Here is a 20,873-nt window from a genome sequence, read left to right as displayed (position 1 = left end):
TTTAGTAATTCAAGTGAAAACATCATCAAAAAGAGTGTTGTGGCTCCGGTTTGATATTGATATGCAGGGATTTTGATGTGACAATAATAATATGACAATAAAATCCATTTGGTCAAACTCTGATTGGTGCAAGCCGACGTCATTCAAACGTAGACCAGCTCTGATTGGCCAACGTCACATTTTCTGGGCTCTGTATTTGACAGGAGGAGGAAGTAGCGACGCTGGAAACAAGGCGCTCGTTCAGGGGGGCTTTTCTTGACATGAAACAACACCTGTAACCTAAGGCTGTTATACCACACGTTGAAGAAAGATATGTCTTAATGTATTTCATACGTGAGTATGACACATATCTGTTTTTCCTGCATGTTTTCCCAAACGGTGTCGTCTGTGTTGCTGTAGCTTGCTAGCTTGTTTGGCTTGTGCGCGCACACAACGGTTGCCACACGGCGCGTTAGCTCAGAGGAAAGAAACCAACGTCTAATTTGTTTGCGGTTGTTAAATTTGAGCACAACGACACGTATTTGTATACCGACACGTCACTTTTTTTCTATTTTCCAGTCAGCAGGAGAACAGAGAGGGTGGAGACAAAGATTTTCGGATTAAAAGGAAGGATTTGATAGCATGCAGTGATGCCAGGCTTGCCAACAAACCACACAGCAGGTTAGCGTTAGTTCACAGGCTAACGTCGGTTAGCTAGTTGTGGTAACAAACAAACTGCTGCTTCGACAGGGGGTTGGGTTATATTTACTGTCTGCTAGCTGAAAGAGACTTCACGGACATGTTGTCAACCAGTGAAGCGCAGCATGAGAAGCACCGCGCTGAAACAGTGTCTGTCTGCCTGAGGTAGGAAGGGAAAGCTGCTACCTCCAATAAAGCTCGTTTTAAAACTAATGTTTGCTCTTCTCATCATTGTTGGTCATGAAGAAAGTAAAATCATTGCACAGTTTCAAGCATTGAGCTGGTAAGAGGGTCAAACGTTATTCATGTTGCACCATTCACTGATTAAAATAAGTATTTGTAACCATAAAGGCTATACAGAAACGCCTGAATGGACAGGTTAAGGCATCAGGGCACATGACACACATTGACTAATTCATCCCTCCATACTTGATTCATGATTACACTGCTTTAATCCACCAAAGTGTTGTTGGAAGTGCACCACCCATAATTGGTCAGGGATATTTTACTGTCACTCGATCGTTTATTCTGTGATATAATCTGATTATTTATTTGGGTAAATTGTGTTGAGACTGTTTCACTCCTTCATAGCATTTGATTGATTTAAAAGTTGCAATATTAATGGATCAGATACGTGTACTGACAGAGTTGCAGTTTGGTTGCCACCTATTCATTTGATTGCCAACTATTTTGATAGCCGAATAACCAGTTTGAGCCATTGCTAATGTAGAAAGAGTAAAAATTCAATCTCCTCGACTGTGACTGTGCTCTTCTTTCTTTACTCCTTTTCATAAGATTAAAGTAAATGTCTTTGGGTTGTGGACAAAACAAGACATGTGGGTGTCTTTGGCTTTGAGTCCATTCTCTGACATTTTATAGACCAAACATGTAAATCAGAAAATAATCATGTGTTGCAGCCATACAAGAATATGGACGGATTAAATCTCAGACCATGATGATACGGTTATTCAGAAGTACTTTTTCTGCTTTCAAGAACAACCCCTATTCAGAACTACCGTGACACCTCTTTGATAATGTGGGGTGGTCACATGATTTTTGGCTTGGCGGAGAACAGGAGTGTAATATTTGTGCTTTCAAAGGTCACACTGTGTTGATGAGGGTGCTTTGAGCATAATCACTACTGAATGTATCCAGCCCATAGTCCTGAAATATCCTTTGTATTATCAGATGTGACAGAAAAGCTTAAAAGACTGAAAAGAGATGCTTATTAATTCCTTTCCAGTTTGAATAATTGACTAATCTTTTAAGCTCTACTGTATATGCTAATTAACGTCCAGGACAGGAAGGACATTTTTAATTTCCTCTGTCTTTTTTTTTGCAGCTGAGGCCAGCATTAGGGAGACGTCATCTCGTCCACACGTCATCCAGATGAGGCATGCTGGAAGTATGCAGCCCATGTATAGAAGAGATGCTGGAGTCTGGCACCAAACAAGAGCCCTTCTCTACAAGAATCTCCTCATCAAATGGAGGACCAAGCAACAGAGCCTTCAGGTGATTAGTTTTCAGAAGACTGACACAAGAAGACTGTTGATTAAGCAGTCAGAGGAAATGGGTTTGCAGTGTGGATTCAATCTTGAGCAGTTAAAAGGAGAATTTTGCTGCTATATATCACTAGCGACTCAATTCTAGCCATTAAACAGTGCTGATATGAAGCAAGATTGCCTTCGCTGACTTAATAAGAGCAGCGTTTACAAAGTCAGATACAGTAGGTTAATGTTTGCACCTTGATAGTTGAGATGAAGAAGAATATGGAATATTAAATTATCCATCTTTGCGCACAACACGTAAACCTTTCATGTGCAAAAAGAACCAGGTCATTAAGTTAATTTAAAAATACCAAAATGTGAAGTTATCGGTTAACTTACTAGTATCAGGAAGCAGGTTATTATCGGTTTATCACTATCAGCTGAAAACTGAAGTCTTGGCCATGTAGCCCCTTTTTAAAATTGGATAAATCATTAATATAAAACCTGTGTTCAACATTCATTTTGGTTACTTAAGTATTTCACCCTTGACACTTAAATAAGTGTTTGAGATATCTGTTGAAAAATTTGTTTTGCCATTGATGTCCCAATACCTCGCATTCCACAAACATTTGTCTCAGGGCCAGCACACTGTCATGGTCTATAAATCTGCCTGGCTCAGTAAGAGAGCTCTCTCTGGGGTTATAATCAGTCTTTTAGTATCGTCTTTTTTGTCAAGCGTGCTGCTGCTCCAGTGCAACCAAGAAAAAGAACAAAAACAAAGACACCCATAGCTTTTGCCTTTTTAAAGTACTCCTTAATTTACACACAAGATGCATTTTTATTTTGGAGTTGGATAAACGAAGTGGCGTGTGCCTCTTCTCCCTTCAGTTTCCCCTTTGTTGGGTCATGCATTTTTCATTTGGATTTAAGTTGCACTGATGCATTTTTAATGTCTGTGTATCAACTCTTCAGCACAGACGGACATCCTCCAACTTCCTTAACAGCAGTTAGGGAAGTCCAGGGCATTCCTAAGATGCAGTGTGAATAATGCAGCTTGTTTATTTCATACCACAGATGCCAACTAACCCTTTGTCAGTGGCTGTTAAAGATCAGGACTAACATATTAATCCTTTAACAGGAAAGAAAGAACTCAGCTTTGTTTGTATGGAAATGTTGTGATATTTTGGAGGAAACAGTGTTTCCTAAATGAGATATTAGTTCTGTTGTGAACGCAGGTAATCCCATGTGATCCAAAATCTCCTGATCAAGTTTTTCTCCTTGGATCTGGGTCAACCACAAGCCATAAAATATTTCTTGCTGTAAAGCTGTTTTAGAACCAGACAAGCCCCTAAATCAGCTCTTGACATTCCAGTGGCTCTGAATTTATAGTTTCAATTCACCGTGTTGCTGAAGGTCGAGCTGTATCATGTTGTTTATGGCTCGGAGGAGAGAAAGAATGGCTTGTTGTTAGTCATGAGGTTTGATCCAGCTGCCGTCCCTGAACACGAGCGGTATTAGAACTTCTCTTCATCTCCAGGAATTAAAAGCATCCTCCAGGTTGAACTGGCAGATGTTGAGGCTACAGATGGAAAAGTAGCAGAATATCCTCAGGGCAATTGGAGGATTTTTGTCAGTTATGTGGGTGGTTGGACTGACCTCCAGTAGAATCTTCTTCCAACTGTGACAAAAAAATGCAAGGTTTTCTCATCAGCTGTCCTGTCTGTCCTTGCAGGAGTTGATCTTACCTCTGCTACTGTTGGGTCTCCTGATACTCATCAGCACCCTCAATCCTCACGTTTATTATGGAGGCATCAGCACTATGGAGCTGGAGCGTGACGACCACTTCTTCAAGGGCCTGGGCTACACACCGATCTCTAATATCACCAACCACATAATGGAGGAGGTGGCCCAGGAGATGCGTAAGTGCTTGGGAACCATTTAATGTGTTAAATTCACTCCTACAGCATCACTCCTGGTATCAAATTGGGAAACTGACTGATGAAGCGAATCTAGAATAATACAGTGGACAGTATAAGCTTGGTTCATGTACTGTTTTATCCTCCTACTTGTGTTCTCAGACATGCGGGATCGTCTGGAGATGTTTGCCAGTGAGGAAGACCTTGAGAACGCCAGCCTGTACGAGCCTTCCAGCTATGTTGGTGTTGTGTTCATGGACAGCACTGCCACCTCATACAGGCTACGCTTCCCGTACAACCAGCTGCCTCTACCAAGCGATTACACAGAATCTTTTGGTAAGTCTGATGAGACTGATTTTATTATATTCTGTTTTTCTCATGAATATATTCATACTTAAGAAATGTCCTTTGGAAAGTTTTTGAAGAATAGCACTGCGAATGAAGCTTTGCTCACTTTAATTTACTCACAGCAATTCAGCCGCAATTATTATGAAAAGGAAAACATTTATAAAACTCATGGCTGAATCTGATTGTCTTTAGCTGGCCAAAATAGAAGGGCCTGCTGGGAAACTGTAGCTACAGAGATCTCTGTGAATGTTTGCAAACCTGCTGTAAAAGAAACTGCGTTTGTTAGGAGGGGTCGTTATTAATCCTTGCTGGAAGTATGGACAAGCAGTTCTACTATATACACAATCTGAGTACATGTTCACGACAATGCTGGATAGGCTCCAAGTCCATTCTGTGACGGTTCTTAAGTGGATAATCCAAAATCCAGATTTAAAACTCATTGTTCATAATCTGTGCAAAGTCCTGGCTGTTGCCTTTCGCTGTAACTGATCCTTCCTGACAGAGAATGTAAGGATTAATGTCCACATCAAGTGTTATTGAGTTGGCGGGTGGGGATCAATTCTTTGTAATGACTTACGCGCCACGTTATATTTCCCTTTTATTGCTCTGATAAACTTACTCGGATCTGTGACTCTCTTAATATTTTATGACGAATAAAGTGTTTGTCTTTGTGCTTGTTCTCCTCTAGCCAACTGTTTTACTAGCTCGGTGAACTGCAGAGCAGCTAATTACTGGTATTCTGGCTTCATCCGCCTCCAGTCTCTGATCGATGCAGCCATCATCCAGGTGAGACAGACCAGCGATCAGCAAAATGTCGTCCAGTGAGAACCCCCTCGACCCAAAAGATGGAATGAAGATGGAGCGTTTGTGTTTCTTGGAAAAGCTTTTTACACAGCAAAGAAAATGCTGTGTAAAGGAAACTCTTATTTAAAGGAAACATTTTCCTACACAGTGAATTTAAAAATGGTAGTTTGTTGACTGAGTTTCATGAAAAGCGCTATACAAATAACATTATAGTTTAATACACTTTAACGTGCCGTTGGTTCATCTGTGTTGTGCAGATGCAGACGAAGCGATCAGTCTGGAGTGAGATGGACCTGAAGGTAGTCATGATGGGCCAGCCAGGCTCTGTGGAGGTGCAGAAATTCCCCCACGCCCTCATCTCCATCTACCTGGTCCTGGCCTTCACACCTTTTGTCACCTTCCTCATCGTCAATGTGGCAGCTGAGAAAGAACATCGTCTCAAAGATACCATGACCATGATGGGGCTCTATGACACGTCTTTTTGGTGAGGGAGAAGAGAAACTGCAGTTTCAGACACTTAAGTGTTATTTACTGTAAGAAGCAGCTTGCTGTGTGAATACAATTGTGTATATAATATGTTTTTATGTTATTGAACAGGCTTTCATGGGGCCTCCTGTATGCTGCTCTGGTGACAACCATGTCCCTCCTGATGTCCATCATCGCTACTTACACGGCCCTATTCCCTAACAGTGACTTCTTTGTCATTTTCCTCCTCATCTTCCTCTATGGAATATCATCAGTGAGTAGAGTTGTGAGGGAGGGAAACCTTTACAGATGTGTGACATTGTTTAAAGGGTTACTTCACCCAAATTACACTGTTTTTTTTTTCTCATTCAGAGCTCAGAAATGTTTATGTCCTGTCTCTCTCTGCCATCTTTTGCTCTTCTCTCTTCCTTTGTCTTCCCTTTCTTCACAGATCTTTTTCTCCTTCATGCTGACTCCGTTGTTTAAGAAGCCCAAGTTTGCCAGCACGATTGGCTCCATGCTGACGGTGGTGTTCGGCTGCCTGTCACTCTTCACCGTGCTGATGAAGGACTTTCCACAGCCACTGGTCTGGCTCCTCTGCCTACTCTCACCCAGCGCATTCTCAATCGGAATTGCACAGGTAACAAACACACACATATACTTGGTTACATTCCCAAATCCTGCTTGACTGGTCATGCTTTGAAATGAAATACCTATTACACCTATTAATATTGGCTTGTTGTTATTTTTTACCTCCCATGAGACTTTTTAGAAAAAAATGATGCAAAGTTTGGAGGCTGATAATCATGGTTGCTGTGAATTGATCTTTGTGTGTGTGTGTGTGTGTGTGTGTGTGTTGTTGTGATAGGTGGTTTACCTGGAGGCTCAGGGAGATGGTGCAGTCTTTTCCTCGCTGGCCAATGGCCCCCATCCTCTCTACGTACCTCTGCTCATGTTGGTTCTGGACTGTGTTCTCTACCTTCTCTTGGCTATCTACTTGGACCAGGTACTGCCTGGTAAGTACACACCAGGCCTCAATATAATTTAAACCTTATGAAATCTACTTTGATATTGTTAGTTGGTATCAGTTCTGCAACAACAGCCATACTGGGATCACTTTTTTCCTAATCTGTTGTTGTTTAAGTATTATCATGTGTTATAAGGATTACATTTTATGCAAAATACAGGTGAGTTTGGAATGCGGAGGTCTTTGGTGTACTTCCTGAAGCCTTCCTATTGGTCCAAACGAAGGAAGCGCTACGTTGAAGTGAGCTCAGTGTACGACGCAGAGGTGAAAGGAGCTCCTGGTGGGGACGAGTATATCGAGCCGGTTTCACCTGAGTTCAGAGGCAAAGAGGCCATTCGGTAAAGAACTTGCGCATGATTGTCAGCTGGATGTCTTTTTTTCTGTTTTGGATTGAGTGTTTACAATCTGTTGCCGTGAGATGCTTCTTTCACATGCAGCTTTTTAGATAGTCGATGCTTTCTTAGCATCATCACTTAACTTGTGGTGAATTTTAAAAAATGTATTTTTAACATAATATTCACAAAATATCTATATGCACAGTATCCTTTCAGGTGATGAGCCCTTTGATAGCGAAGCATGAGGAGAGAGATTGAAATTGAGAGAATTTGTTGAACGTTTCTTGGTTCAGTACCAAACGGCACTCACTGCTCCATCCGTCCTGGCTGTGGAGCGATTCTGGGATCTGCCTGTAACCTGAGAGCTGCTCGTCACTCTGACACTGTCACTGTGTTCACACTTCTCTCCTGTTTTTTTTTTTGTCCTCATTCCTCATTGGCTAATTCTCTGGCAGCATCAATAACATCCACAAAGTGTACAAAGAGAAGGACAACGTGGTGGAGGCTCTAAGAGGTGAGTCCTGAACACCCTGACTTCATTGTTTTTTGTTTTTTTTAATATCAATGGCTTCTCACATAGCAGATGGTAGTTCACAGTGTCCCATGGTGCACCTTATTTACCTGATTATGTTTCATTCTATTGCACACGCCTAAATTGCTGAGACAATATGCTGTTCAGCGAGTATCTGCGCATTTTCTGATTGACGCTTGCTTTATGAAGCTGTCTCTCTCTTTATCTAGGTTTGACGTTTGACATCTATGAAGGCCAGATCACGGCTCTGCTGGGACACAGCGGAGCTGGAAAGTCCACTCTCATGAACATCCTGTGTGGAATCTGCCCGCCCACTAACGGCTCGGCGACCATCTACGGCTCCCCTGTAGCGGAGATCGCAGATGGGTCAGAAATGAAGCAGCTGGTGGGAATCTGCCCCCAGTTCAACATCATCTTCGACGTGCTCACGGTGGAAGAGCACTTGATGATATTTGCTGCTATTAAAGGAATCCCACCGGCGGAGATTGCTGCTGAGGTAATACAATGATAGAAACGCTGGTTTAAGAGTGTCTGTCACAATTTTCAGTCAGTTAGAAGTTGTCCAGTATGAAATTATTTGTTGTTTGATGATTGAAACATTTTAAACAGTTCAGTGCACAGCATGGTATGAATTTAGAATGGCAAGATTTGGCATGAAATAACATTTTTATTTATTTTTGGGAATGTAACAAATCTTTAACTGAGATACAAACATCTGCGGTCCTGAGTTGTGGTTTCCATCTTCACAAACCGCATTCTGCCTCTGCCTCTGCTTCAGGTTACTAAAGTGCTGAAGGATCTGGACCTGGAGAAGATCATGACTGCTCAGGCCAAGAACCTGAGTGGAGGCCAAAAGAGGAAACTCTCTGTGGGCATTGCCATTCTAGGAGATCCTAAGGTACCTTGAGCTGGGATTGGAGGAGTTATTTTACCATTAAAATTTTACTTTGATTCTTTTTGCATGGACTAGAAGGTCTTTGATTCTGTTAACAGTCTTAGCAGGTTAACATTAGTTTGGACCCATACTGGGCATTTTGCATCATGTTTGTTTTGTCAGATCCTTCTCCTGGACGAGCCCACAGCAGGCATGGACCCCTGCTCCAGACACCAGGTGTGGTCGCTGCTGAAGAGCCGCAGAGCCGGCAGAGTCACCGTCCTCAGCACACACTACATGGACGAGGCTGACATTCTCGCTGGTATGAACTCTCTCTGTTCCAAAACATACACTGACACACAGGCATTAAAACTATTAGGCAGGTCAAAGATCATATTCAGCTTTTCCTCTTGCTATTTTTAATCCAGTTTAAAAGCAACATTACATTTTAATAGAAGGTCTGAGAGTTAGGAGTCATCAAAGTCCTCAACTTTTGAATTCTGTACTAAGCAATGTTGAATAAAAACCTTCAAGATGTTCATTAATTATTTTTTAAGTGCCAACTTAATGTTTTGTATTCATTAGAGAGCTGCCTGTTAACTCGATGAGTAATGAAATAGAATCTCACCAACTGCAGTTTGAGAATCACAGAATCTGTTCTTCATCTGTTGTTTTTGTTTAACACTTATTTTATTTTCTCCAGATCGCAAAGCTGTGATTTCCCAAGGACAGCTGAAATGTGTTGGCTCTTCCCTGTATCTGAAGATCAAGTGTGGCGTTGGATATCATCTCAGGCAAGAGGACTATATTTCTTCTGTGTTGTCTACTATGTAAACTGCATCTTAACCATATGCTGGTCTTTATGTAAGTAGTTTTAGACGTAGTTTTTAGTTGTTTTTTTTTCTTCCACTGCAGAATGTCCATCAATGAGAGATGTGAAGCTGAAAAGATCTCATCACTGGTCAAGCAGCATGTTCCCAAGGCAAAGCTGGTGCGACAACACGAGGCAGAGTTGACATTCACTCTGCCTTTTGAGAGCATGGACACATTCTCAGGTCAGACACGAGATCTTTTTGTAAAGGTTTACGTCAACATTGGTGCTACTTGGACAAATCTCATATTTAAAGCCAGTTTAGTCCATTTTCACTGTTTCCTCTGAATGCCAGGCGTCTGTCATTTAGTATCAAACCCAACCCAGATAAACACTAAAATAATTACTTAAGTTTTGAGGTCAACAGCAGTCGGCCAGCATCAAATGCTAATTAGCGTCTCTTTGATAGGCTTGTTCTCGGAACTCGATTGCCAACCCAATCTGGGAATTATCAATTATGGCGTTTCCATGACAACACTGGAAGATGTTTTTCTTCGTTTGGAGGCAGAAGCTGAAGTTGACCAAGCTGGTGAGTGTGCCACCAAAGCAGCAAGGAGTATTGTATCTAACCCTAGCATAAAAAAGAACCCCAAACTACTCCCTTATTCAATAAAATAACTTTGTGCTTATAGTGTGTTTGTTTCATGTCTTCAGACTACAGTGTGTTCAATCGGGAGCAGGCAGAAGATGAGTCTGACAGCGCCTCTTTGGATGATACAGACCAGCGGCTGCTGACGTTCTCAGACAGCAAGTCGGATGTTGTGATGGGTCACGCTCTGTGGCGGCAGCAGTTCAGCACCGTGGCTTGGCTGCACATGCTCAACATGCGACGGGAGAGGAAGGCCTTTGTTTACACGTGAGTGTGCAGAAACAAAATGATATGAAAGCAAGATGCGTTATGAGGTCAACCACTCGGTACTGAGACACCATATTTCCTCTAATAGAACGTGCTTTTACTTTAAAACAGTCTTGTATTAGAACAAACAATGGCACTTAATGAAAGAGTTAATTGTTGTATAAGTGGTCCCTCAGTGTACATTATTAATATATTCAAACCAATGTTTGCTAATGTTTGATTTGCTAACATGAGTTTCTTAATATAGTAATCTGACATTAATGTATATTTTGCTCATAGCAGGTGGAAGCATCTGAATAAAATCTAATTTATTAAATAGATGGTTGACATGTTTATATTCTGCTGTAGGATTAAGAAGAATCTAACCTCATCCTTCTCCTCATCCTGTCTTTCCTCACCACCTCTTTTCTCTTGCAGTCTGGCCTTGTTCCTGGTGTTTGTTGCGGCAGTGCTTGTCCTATCACTGGCCACAGGAAACATCCAGATTCACTCCCCAGATCGTCAATTTCTGCCCATTTACCTCCTCAAAAAGAACCAGGCGCCCCGGAGGTACAGCACCAGTCTCCTGGTTCAGAACTCCTCAGGTGAGTCCACTGGAGATTTTCCAGAGGAGAACATTTTGCTCTGTGACCTGGGAAGAAACATGATAGCTGAAATTTTGCATCAGGATGTTCGCTGTACAACTGAAATATAGACCTTGTTCTGCTTTCAGGTTCTGTTATAATATGTCCTCTCAATTTTAACCGACCTCCTTGATGAGGATCTTCTGGATTTTATTTTACTCTCCATTCATTCTCTGTTTTGAACTCCTTACAGCGTCAGTGTCTCGAACATGACTTAGCCATGATTTTTCCTTGTACCAACAGGCTCTGATATTTCTGACTTCATCCACAACCTGGAGTCTCAAAACATCAAAGTGGAGATGATGAAACAAAGCGACTACATGGCCGCCGCTCCCCACAGCGCTGCCATCAATGTAACAGGATCCAGCAAGGTCACTTTTTAATATCGGAAATATTTTTTTGAAACCAGATATTTAATGACACTGGAGATAAAGCATGTGATGTCCTGCTTTACCTCCACCTACAGTTAATGTGGATGTTGTGTTCTAGATGAAGGGCCAGTTGTTTAAGGGTCCTCAAACTGAGAGCAGTATATTTAGATGGAGTGGAGTTCACCTACAAAGATGTGAAGACTTTAACACTTTGTCTTCTGTCTGCATTCAGGGTTTCAGATACAGTGTTGCATTCAATAGCACGACAGTTCACTCCTTGCCTATGGCTGTCAATATACTAAGCAACGCTCTGCTCAGAGGTCTGAATGGTACTGGGCAGATCCGTACATGGACCAAACCATTTGATTATGTGAGTATGTGACAAAGCCTATATATTCTGTTTTTCTATTGCCTTTTAAAGATATTAAATGTTTCCAATGTGGTATCTCTCAGCAAATCCCAGATGCTACGTCCTACGCTCTGGTGTACATAGAAGCAATCCTACTGGGAATGCTGGCAGCTGGAATGCCTGCATATTTTGCAATGGACCACACTCGAGACAGAGAGGTAATCACTTAATATGTTAAATCTCATTCTAATGATCATTTCCTCTGTCCAGCATGGAGATAATCTCACAAAGATAATAAACATTGCACATCATATAATGGACACGCAGCCATAGTTTGTACATAAACAAGATGGACCTACACAGGGAAATATTTGTGTCCTCATGAGGCACTCCTTCCTTGTTTTTGAGGTTGTTTGCCTTTAAAGGCAAATTAGACAGTTTGATAAGTAGAGGGCAGCAGGAAACATGCTGTAGTTGAAATTTACTCTTTCTCCTAAGGTTCCTGATCTCTGGGGAAAATTCTTGTGGCAATAGAAACACACAGAAAGTGGTTAGATTATAATTAATTGTCATCTTCTGCGTAGTCCCATCACTGCTTTATAAATCATTGTAATAATACAGTAGATGTCACATATATTCCAACATATGTTAATCCTTTTTGACTTGTGTAATTGCCTTTTTTTCCCTCCTCAGATTAAGTGTCGATCTACACTGCGTATCTCTGGTCTGGTACCATCAGCCTACTGGTGCGGCCAAGCAGCTGTGGATATCCCGTTCTACTACATCATCCTCTCCAGCATGACCATCATCCTTTTCTCCTTCCACACTGGAAACCTGCTCACCTCCAGCAACCTCACCGCTGTGGTCCGTACTGCTGTCTATAAACGGCAGCTCATACATCAATGACATAGTTATTATATGTTAGGCAACAATACTTTCTGCTTCTCAATTTCAACTTTTTGACATTACATAGATTTCATTTTCCAGACAACATACCCCCTTACCATTAATTCATGATTCATGACCTTCCTTCTCCAATCTTAGGTCCTTTGTACTGTTGGCTTTGGTCCGGCCATGATCCTCTTCACCTATGTGTTTTCTTTTGGCTTCGCCCGAGTCCAGAGCAACAGGGATTTCTTCTCTGTCATCTCCATGATGGTGAGGCAGCATACACCATTTAAAATATAGGCATTACTGCGTCAATATGAACTTCAAAAAGTACCTGAAATCATTTTGAAAAGGCCTCCGCTTTATATTCATTGACATCAAAACAGTTTTAGGTTTTGCTTATTAACTGAGTGACTTATTCCTCAGGTATGTGTGGTGTCAGCCTCGCTGGTTCAGTTGTCAGTTGTGAACGACAGTGCTGGACTGACAAGAAACCTGCACAACATCTTGTGTTTCTTCAACCCTCTGTACCCTCTGATGGGCTGCCTCAACTGCGTCACCAAGGTAGGAGCACCAGTCAGCTCTGTCAGTGGTTTCTCCATTTGTCTTTGAACCTACATTAAGCTTTATTTTAGACGATGTGGGCGAGTTGCTTGTAGTGATGAACCCACTGAGAATCAACACCAACTCACCAAGAGTTCGTCTTAGCTTTCAGCCTCTTTAAACTCGATGCAATTCAATTTCTTTGTAACCAATAGTTCTTTCTAGAGGTGAGCAAGCTCACCTTTAACAGCATCTGTGTCTGTTCTCAGAGATGGGTGGGGTTCACAGAAAGTACTTAGAAGTTTTTATATTTTTCAGTGGATGCTTTTTTTCAGCTGAGTACTCGCTGCACCTTGTTCTTTGGATCCTTAAAGTCATTTTGCAAAGATTTCAATGTGTTATTAACAGTTAATCACTTTTTCTTTTACATAGTGACTGCTGTTCCAGCAGGAGTCACCTTAAAAAATGCTGTTCTCTGTTAATAGGCGACCTTCCTCCCCTCTCTGTATGAAGAGAACTTCTTGTGGAAAAACCTGCTCATTGCGGTTATAGCTGTATGTATCTTATCTTATTTTAAAAAATATAACCAAACATTTTTTTGCTCACACAATGAAAACTGAAATACTGTGTGTGTCTGTTTCTGTGCTCAGCCATATCTCCAGTGCATCCTGCTGCTTTTCCTGCTTCGTTGGCTGGAGCTCCATTACGGAGGGAGGACAATGAAAAACGATCAGTTCTGCAGGTGATGATCAGATTTTAGGTCATAACTCAGATTACATGGAGCCTCGGTACATTTCTTTTTGTAGAAAATGACATTAATTCAGCTGAAGAAACTTACACTGTGAGTGTTCATGTCAAAATGATTAAGGATTGTTGATATTTTAAAACCTGGGTGTTATTCTTTAAACCTTCACAGGATCTCTTCTAAGTCAAAGCCCAAAGTGGAGAGAAATCCAGAAGAAGGGCTGAATGAGGATGAGGATGTTCAGATGGAGAAGGCCAGAGTGAAGGAGGCCCTCACCTGCCAGTCCTGTGAAGAGGTGAGTGAATATCTTATCTTTTGGTCCAGGAAAATAAGGAGTTGTTGAATTTTGCTTCAGTATTCCAGATCAGACATGGGTTGTTTTATCAAAGAGGTAAAAGTACAGGTTGGACATAGAGAAGCTTGGGAACCTGAATCTGCAGGATTTGTTTTTATTTGTAGAACCATTTTGTCCACTAGCAATCATAAATAATTTGCTGAACACAAGTTGATTTGGGCTTGCTTATCTGTTTCCTGTCCTTTTTTTAGAAACCGGTGGTGGTTGTTAGTAACCTGAGGAAGCAGCACAAGGGCAGAAGAGAAGGATTTTCTCTGAACAAAACAAGGAAGGTGGCCACGAAGAACATCTCTTTCTGTGTTCGCAAAGGTATGTTTAATCTCCTTGTCAAGTGGACTGAGGATTATAACATTGTGTGCAGGATTTCCATTTCCACCTTTTAATGAAATTCAGATTGTTCTTAGAGGGGATTATTCAACTGGACATTGTGACTGGAGGGATTTAAATGTGTTAGACGTTAACCTTTTCTTTTCAAAAATGGTAATTATGAGATAATGGGAACCCTGATTACATGGTTGTTATCCATGAGGAAACATGACAAAAGGTCCCCATAGTGGTTGTTTTGAGGTAAAACCTTGCTGTTTTTTCAGGTGAAGTACTCGGACTGTTGGGCCCCAATGGAGCAGGAAAAAGCACCATCATGCATATGTTGTCTGGTGACACTCACCCCACTGCAGGCCAGGTTGGTACATGTACTACCAAGGCTTACTTCCTTTTTCTCTGCTGTTGAAAATACACATTTCTAATTGCCATTCTGGACTGGGGGTTAAATGAGTGATGCATGAATTCCCCACTAGTGTTGGTCTCATGTGGAAACACCTGGAAATGAATTCAAAATGAATGTCAAAGTGTTGAAAGATAAGTAAACTAATAGTGACCCACCTGTTTTCTCTTGTCCAGGTGCTGATGGGCGACTACAGCACAGAGTTTCGTCCTGTGGACAGTCCGTTGGAACATGTGGGTTACTGTCCACAGGTGAACCCTCTGTGGCCCAGGATCACCCTGCAGGAGCACCTGGAGATCTACGCTGCCATTAAGGGTCTGAGAGGACAGGACGTACCAGGGATCATCAAACGGTGAGTCTCACTTCACTCTTACAAACACAATGAACCATCAGACTAAAATGGCATCCAATCCAAATACTGTACGATTGACAATAGCAGATGATTGCTTACTGTGACAGAGTTCACAATCATGGTCTGTTGCTGACAGTTGTTTTGATGTTGTCAGTGTTGTGAACGCTCTGGAGCTAAAGGACCACTTGAACAAACAAGCCAAGACGCTGTCAGCAGGACTGAAGAGGAAGGTAAGAACATGTTCACCATTCTTAATAAAACAAAGTCCAACCTCACTCAGCTGTCCAGAAAGATACAGCGATTTAGAGTCTGAGACATTTTGCCATTAAACTGCTTGAGTTCCTGCCAAAATGTGATTGTGTGCATGAACAGCAAAACATTTAAAAATTAGTTTTGATAGAAGTCCAGTACATCCTGTTGTTGGCTCCACCGCCTGGACGACTAAGAGGACTCTGAAGGAAGCTGTTCAGACGCTTTTTCGAGATAAAATCTATTTTGTTGCCTAACTTGAGTTGCACTTACCATCATCAAGCTGTTGTGAATAAAAGTTTAATTTAGAGGTATGTGTCCTCATTATTTTGATGAAACCGCTTTTATTCCATGTATTAAACACACAGTTTGACAGCATTCTTGTCTTGTGTGTTTATAGTTGTGCTTTGCCTTGAGTATGATCGGGAATCCTCAGATTGTTTTACTGGATGAGCCGTCATCAGGAATGGACCCCAAGTCTAAACAGCGCATGTGGTGAGAAAAGAACGTCCCTCAACTTTTGTTGTTTTATTAATTGTTTGCTTGATTTTGCTGTAATAACATTCATTTAAATGTTGTTTTTAGCTGGGTTGTGTTGTGCTTCCGCGACCGGACATTTCTTAATCATCTGAAATAGATGTGAACTTCATTTATTCAGCTCGTTCTGGAACTGACCTTGGTGTCCCCTTTTGTGCAGGAGGGCCATACGCGCTGCTTTCAAGAATCGTCAGCGGGGAGCCATCCTCACCACGCACTACATGGAGGAGGCGGAGGCCGTGTGTGACCGTGTAGCCATCATGGTGTCCGGCCAGCTGAGGTTAGCACCCAGAGCTGCGTAGCATTCTGTGAGGAGACGTTTGCTCAAAGAACAGATGCCTGCATCATTGTTTTTGTCCAACAGATGTATCGGCTCCATCCAACATTTAAAGGGGAAATACGGTCGAAGCTACAGTTTGGAGGTCAAACTCAGAGAGGAGCTGACTGGCCTCCAGCAGGTGGCGCTGTTGCACAAGGAGATCCTCCGAATCTTCCCTCACGCTGCCCGGCAGGAGAGGTGAGACCCAGTCTGGTGGTGGACAATAAACATGTCTCCTTTTGTAGGGAACTTCACGAATTCTACTTTTACTCCTTTGCTCCCATAAAAATATGCGCATCACATGCATATATATGTCATGAGCAAAAAAAGTAAAATACTATGTATTCATCTTAATGAGAGTTAAAAGGGAAGTTAAAAACCTTTCTTGTTCTTTGGAAAGTGAAATGTGAAAAGTATCCTTCAAAATAAAAGCTCTGCTAAAACCACAGATGATTTTCTCTGCAGCTTTGCTACTCTGATGGTCTACAAGATCCCCATGGAGGATGTCAAATCACTGGCCGAGGCTTTCTCTCAGTTAGAGAGTGGTGAGTCACACACTGCAGCCATCTGGGACATTACTGCTGACTCATTCAGTGTAATTTATCTTCTTAATCTCTGTTTGTCTTCAGCCAAGCAATCGTTCAACTTTGAAGAGTACAACTTCTCCCAGTCGACCTTAGAGCAGGTGAGTGGCAAAAAGTTGAAGTTTGAAATAGATGCTGGTATGCTTGTATGAACACTTTGCCAAATCAATTACATTTGTTGTCTGTCTGCTTGATAATGACCTTTTATTTTTTTTAAGCAATAATGCTAATGTAACTTTTTTCTTTTCTCTGTCCGGAAGGTTTTTATGGAGTTTGCCAAGGAGCAGGAGAACGAGGAGGAAGAGGTCGGATCCCTCAGCACAACGTTCCAGTGGCAGCGTCTGCGTCAGGACGGCCCAGTGTCCGTCAACCACACCGACAGCATCGTGCACCAGCTTTGAAACTCTGACTGACAGAGGGAGCAGGCTGGTGACTGACCAGGACGGACCAATCCCAGACCTGCCAGGCTTCGACGCCTGAGGGTTCACGCCAGCACTCGCCCGCTCCACGCACACTGAAGTTCACCGCCCGTAAACGAACAGAACAGTCCTGGGTGGGGGGGCTCACATACACTGGGACTGACTGTGTGTGTGTGTTCAGGCTCAGGGCTGTTACGGCCCTTTTCTCTGGGTCTGAGGTGTGCATGTGTGTAACCCTCGTCCACTGGTGCTCCGTGTTTTCTGAATAGCGCTAACCGAGGGGCTTTCTCAACACACTGATGTGACACCTACTCCTCTTTCTATAACGGTGTTTTTTTATCTTCACAGGGAGTCAGTTAAAGTAAAAATATATATAAATAATATATAATATTTATGCTTTGTAATCCGTTCCATCCATTCTTCTCTGAGGGAGACGTTACAGTAAGTGTGTTTGCTCGTCTCTTCAGATGTTTTTGTCTGTTGTGTTTGTGAAACTGTTTTTTAAGCACTACCAGAACTGAGATCCATCCACGATCGTACCAAAGCAGCACATCTCTGAACCACACACTACCACACCTCTTCACACAGTGAAACTGAGATGTACTTTTTGTTTTTTTTTTGGTGTCAGTAGCATGTGCATAAATAGTTTGCATAATAGTTCTATAATTGATGCGGGGCAGTGGAATTAGGCGATGTCTGAAATATCCCATTTTGCTAACACACTGGAGAAGAGATGCTACAGCTCTCCACAGTCTTTGGACCTTAACGAAGCCCCCGACTAACAATAACAGAGTGTTTTTTTTTCTCTGAGGTTGAAGTCACTTCTCCTCATTTTACACCAGCATGCACATCTTAACATTTAATCTCTGCATTCTCCAGGAGTGTTTCAGCATGCACGCTCATGAAGAGGTAGATTATGTTGTGGTAGACAGATGTTGGGATGAGGGTTTTTGGATCGCTGGTCTTGGTCCTGTGGCCTTCCTCTCTGTAGGTTTAGCTTTGAACCAGAACCCATAGTTTGGGAATGTAGTGTAGAATATGCACACCAGTACATGTAGCACACTGCCCTTGTCACACATTAGCCAGGGCCGATGACCTCAAAAAAATATGGAGATGTGAAGCTCGAGGTTGTGTTCAGATCCAGATGTTTAAGTCGTCTCTCATCCAGGTGTTGTGAAGATTTTTGATAACAGATTTTTGAATGTACGTTCGGCCTCTGGTGAGAGGAGGGTTTGTTCTTCAGTGGTGACCGCGCTCTCGTCACGCTGTTTCACTTTGGTGCCACTTTTACTCACACAGCTGTGTTTTGTTAACTCTATCTAACCTGTTAGGTGTGCGTGTGTGTCTGTGTGCGTGAGAGTGTGTGTTTCTTGTGTTGTATATATTGTGTGTAGCTGCGGCTATGTCTGCATATTTAATCAAGCATTTGTACTAGCAGGTGCGTTGTTGGTGCAATACCCATCAGCAAACCGACAAATTGTAATTTTGTTCCTTGACATTCAGGTGAGAGTGAGAATATTCTGTCTACTTAAAGGGATTTAAAGGGACATTTTGTTGAACAGACTTATAAATATGTGATCTGATGGGTTTCATGTTGATGATCATATCTGAGTGCTGGCTTGGTTAAGCACAAGAGGGTGGACAGTTGACCACTCGGTCCTCAAAACTCAGCATTAGAAGTTTCACAGAGGAATTATTAGTTGCAGGGTTATTGTACTGGATTTAATGACACAGTCTGGTATGTTTGTTTTGTCCTCCTCTGCAGTACTTAATCTACGTTAACAGAGCTGCAGGGGAGCAGAAGATGGTTTATTTTAAAGACAGCCTGAGGTTTTTTGATATGAAGTATAGATACCTATTTGTATAAAACATCCGAAAGGGTTCATTTTCTGTCGTAAACTCTCAGATTCATGGCACACATGCTGAAAAATGTCTGGTATACATTTACTTTAAAGGATTAGTTCACCAGAAAAAAAATGAAAGTTGGCTAAAGTTTTAAGTCTAACAGATGTAAAACATTTCTGGAGAATCACAGCAAAGCAGCGATGCATTTTTATGTTTTTTTTAGTCCTCAGCTACTTCACTTGTTTTGCTGTGAGGCTCCTGAAAGGTTTTGTGGCCTATAAAATCTTTCCATTGGCATGGAGGGAGGAGATGATGGAATTTTCTTTTTTTGGGGTGAACTGCTCCTTTTAACATGTTTATGCAGTGGCTTCTATTCATCTGTTAGGACTTTTGTTTGCTGGTTTACCTGCTACGCCGTCATTAATGAAGTTGAGAAAGAGCGATCAGTCATGATGATGGTTAAGAAGTACGAAGCCGATCAACTTTCCAAACCTTCACTACAAACATTAGAGCACATTACAGACACCACAGATTTAAATATACTTATCTTGAGAGAGTGAGTGGGATTAATGCCTTAGGTTCTGTCCATGCACTGTTCTTTTTAAATGTGAAAACTTTATTTAAACCCTGTCAATGTTTTATTGCACACATGTAGCCTTGTTCCATCAAACAGGGAACAAAAACACTGGCTCTGCATGTTGAACATGTGTGGTGAGGATGGATGGGTTTCTATGGATGTCATATACACACTATATGTTTTATATTTGTTTCCCAAGTGCAATGTAGAGTATTTGTTCCCAAAAGTGAACATACTTTGAACTTTTTCGTGCTCCAACATTTATGTGTGTCAGTAACATGTAGCTCCAATATAACGTCACATTGTTTGCACCCGTCTCCTTCTTGCTATCAGAACAAAAAGCATCGAGTCTGAAGTATTTCACACCAAGAAAACCAAACTTTGGCTCTGTGGAAAGTGGAGCATTTAACCGATTGGCATAGAAAGCAGAGCGGGTTACATTTTTCTTTTCCTGGTGGTGGTTAAATTGCACTATTTCTGGGAAATTTTATAAACCTTTCTTTATATTATGCAATCTTTGTAAGATTATTTGTTCACTGATTTTTATTTTTTAAAGACTGTGGTTTAGCTGTGTGCTGTATTTTCTTCTGTATCGCCCGCATGTCTGGATGGACACTTGTCATTAATGAACTCTACGGTCTCTACATGACCCTTTCATGAATAAATGTTAATCCAAACTACTGTTCTGGTCCTTTTTTGATGGATGGATGAGAAAGCCAGAGGCAGATACGACTAACATCAGTGCTTCTGGTGAGTTTGTATGGATTTAACACAGTTCTTGGGAAATGTGAGGCAAATTGGATTAAATCTGAAGCAAATTCATCATAGATGCTAGAAAAGTAAAAATGTATAACTACAGGGGATTATTGCCGACTACATTGTCGCAGCATAATGAGCATATAAACTACTTCAGCTGCTCAAAATGACCTTTCATCTGTCTACTTTGTGATTTTACAGGCAGCACTTCAGGTGTATTTCATATCAGCTGCTGGTAAAACATTTGAAACCTCTCACTGAGCTGCTGGTAGCTTCATTAATGTGATAAGAGACACCATTAAACAACACACGGGCCCTGTTTCTACATCAATCATTTCCAAAGTAGGAACAGATAATGAAGGTAATGGAAGCCCTGGTCTCCACTGCAGAAAAAAAATGTTATATCTAATATAAAATGCCACCCAGAGGAGATGTTGGACTCCA

At 41.7% G+C, this 20,873-nt stretch overlaps 1 protein-coding gene across 3 annotated transcripts; it reads left to right on the top strand.

Moving 5' to 3' along the window:
• Nucleotides 1-183: 183 nt before the first annotated feature.
• abca5 (ATP-binding cassette, sub-family A (ABC1), member 5) lies at nucleotides 184-20,354 on the top strand. Of its 3 annotated transcripts, XM_037082442.1 has the most exons (39): nucleotides 195-333; nucleotides 559-660; nucleotides 2,021-2,190; nucleotides 3,898-4,084; nucleotides 4,244-4,417; nucleotides 5,118-5,215; nucleotides 5,491-5,717; nucleotides 5,831-5,972; nucleotides 6,150-6,338; nucleotides 6,567-6,714; nucleotides 6,886-7,063; nucleotides 7,516-7,574; nucleotides 7,802-8,088; nucleotides 8,371-8,490; nucleotides 8,650-8,788; nucleotides 9,170-9,260; nucleotides 9,382-9,521; nucleotides 9,747-9,866; nucleotides 9,992-10,193; nucleotides 10,611-10,777; nucleotides 11,060-11,187; nucleotides 11,420-11,557; nucleotides 11,641-11,754; nucleotides 12,230-12,400; nucleotides 12,581-12,694; nucleotides 12,851-12,988; nucleotides 13,453-13,521; nucleotides 13,618-13,709; nucleotides 13,884-14,007; nucleotides 14,259-14,376; nucleotides 14,658-14,749; nucleotides 14,968-15,143; nucleotides 15,298-15,373; nucleotides 15,793-15,887; nucleotides 16,090-16,209; nucleotides 16,294-16,446; nucleotides 16,714-16,793; nucleotides 16,878-16,933; nucleotides 17,093-20,354. In XM_037082442.1, the coding sequence occupies exons 2-39, from the start codon at nucleotides 630-632 to the stop codon at nucleotides 17,231-17,233; spliced, it is 5,064 nt and encodes a 1,687-aa protein (XP_036938337.1). In that variant the 5' UTR covers nucleotides 195-333; nucleotides 559-629; the 3' UTR covers nucleotides 17,234-20,354. The 3 variants fall into 3 exon arrangements, with proteins under 3 accessions (XP_036938338.1, XP_036938337.1, XP_036938339.1); XM_037082443.1 differs by lacking the exon at nucleotides 559-660 and having other exon boundaries at nucleotides 184-333; XM_037082444.1 differs by lacking the exons at nucleotides 195-333; nucleotides 559-660 and adding an exon at nucleotides 673-843.
• The last annotated feature ends 519 nt before the right edge of the window (nucleotides 20,355-20,873 follow it).

This window comes from Acanthopagrus latus, chromosome 20 (assembly GCF_904848185.1).
Source record: "Acanthopagrus latus isolate v.2019 chromosome 20, fAcaLat1.1, whole genome shotgun sequence".
Classification (NCBI taxonomy): Eukaryota; Metazoa; Chordata; class Actinopteri; order Spariformes; family Sparidae; genus Acanthopagrus; species Acanthopagrus latus.
This window is presented reverse-complemented; position numbering and strand designations above follow the sequence as displayed.

What these genes read in the sequence shown, in the direction of transcription:
- abca5 (XM_037082442.1), top strand. Translation starts at nt 630, where the DNA reads ATGCCAGGCTTGCCAACAAACCACACAGCAG. An exon ending in CGGCGGAGATTGCTGCTGAG is followed by an intron (nt 8,089 to 8,370) that starts GTAATACAATGA and finishes CCTCTGCTTCAG; the next exon opens with GTTACTAAAGTGCTGAAGGA. An exon ending in TGCTCATTGCGGTTATAGCT is followed by an intron (nt 13,522 to 13,617) that starts GTATGTATCTTA and finishes TTCTGTGCTCAG; the next exon opens with CCATATCTCCAGTGCATCCT.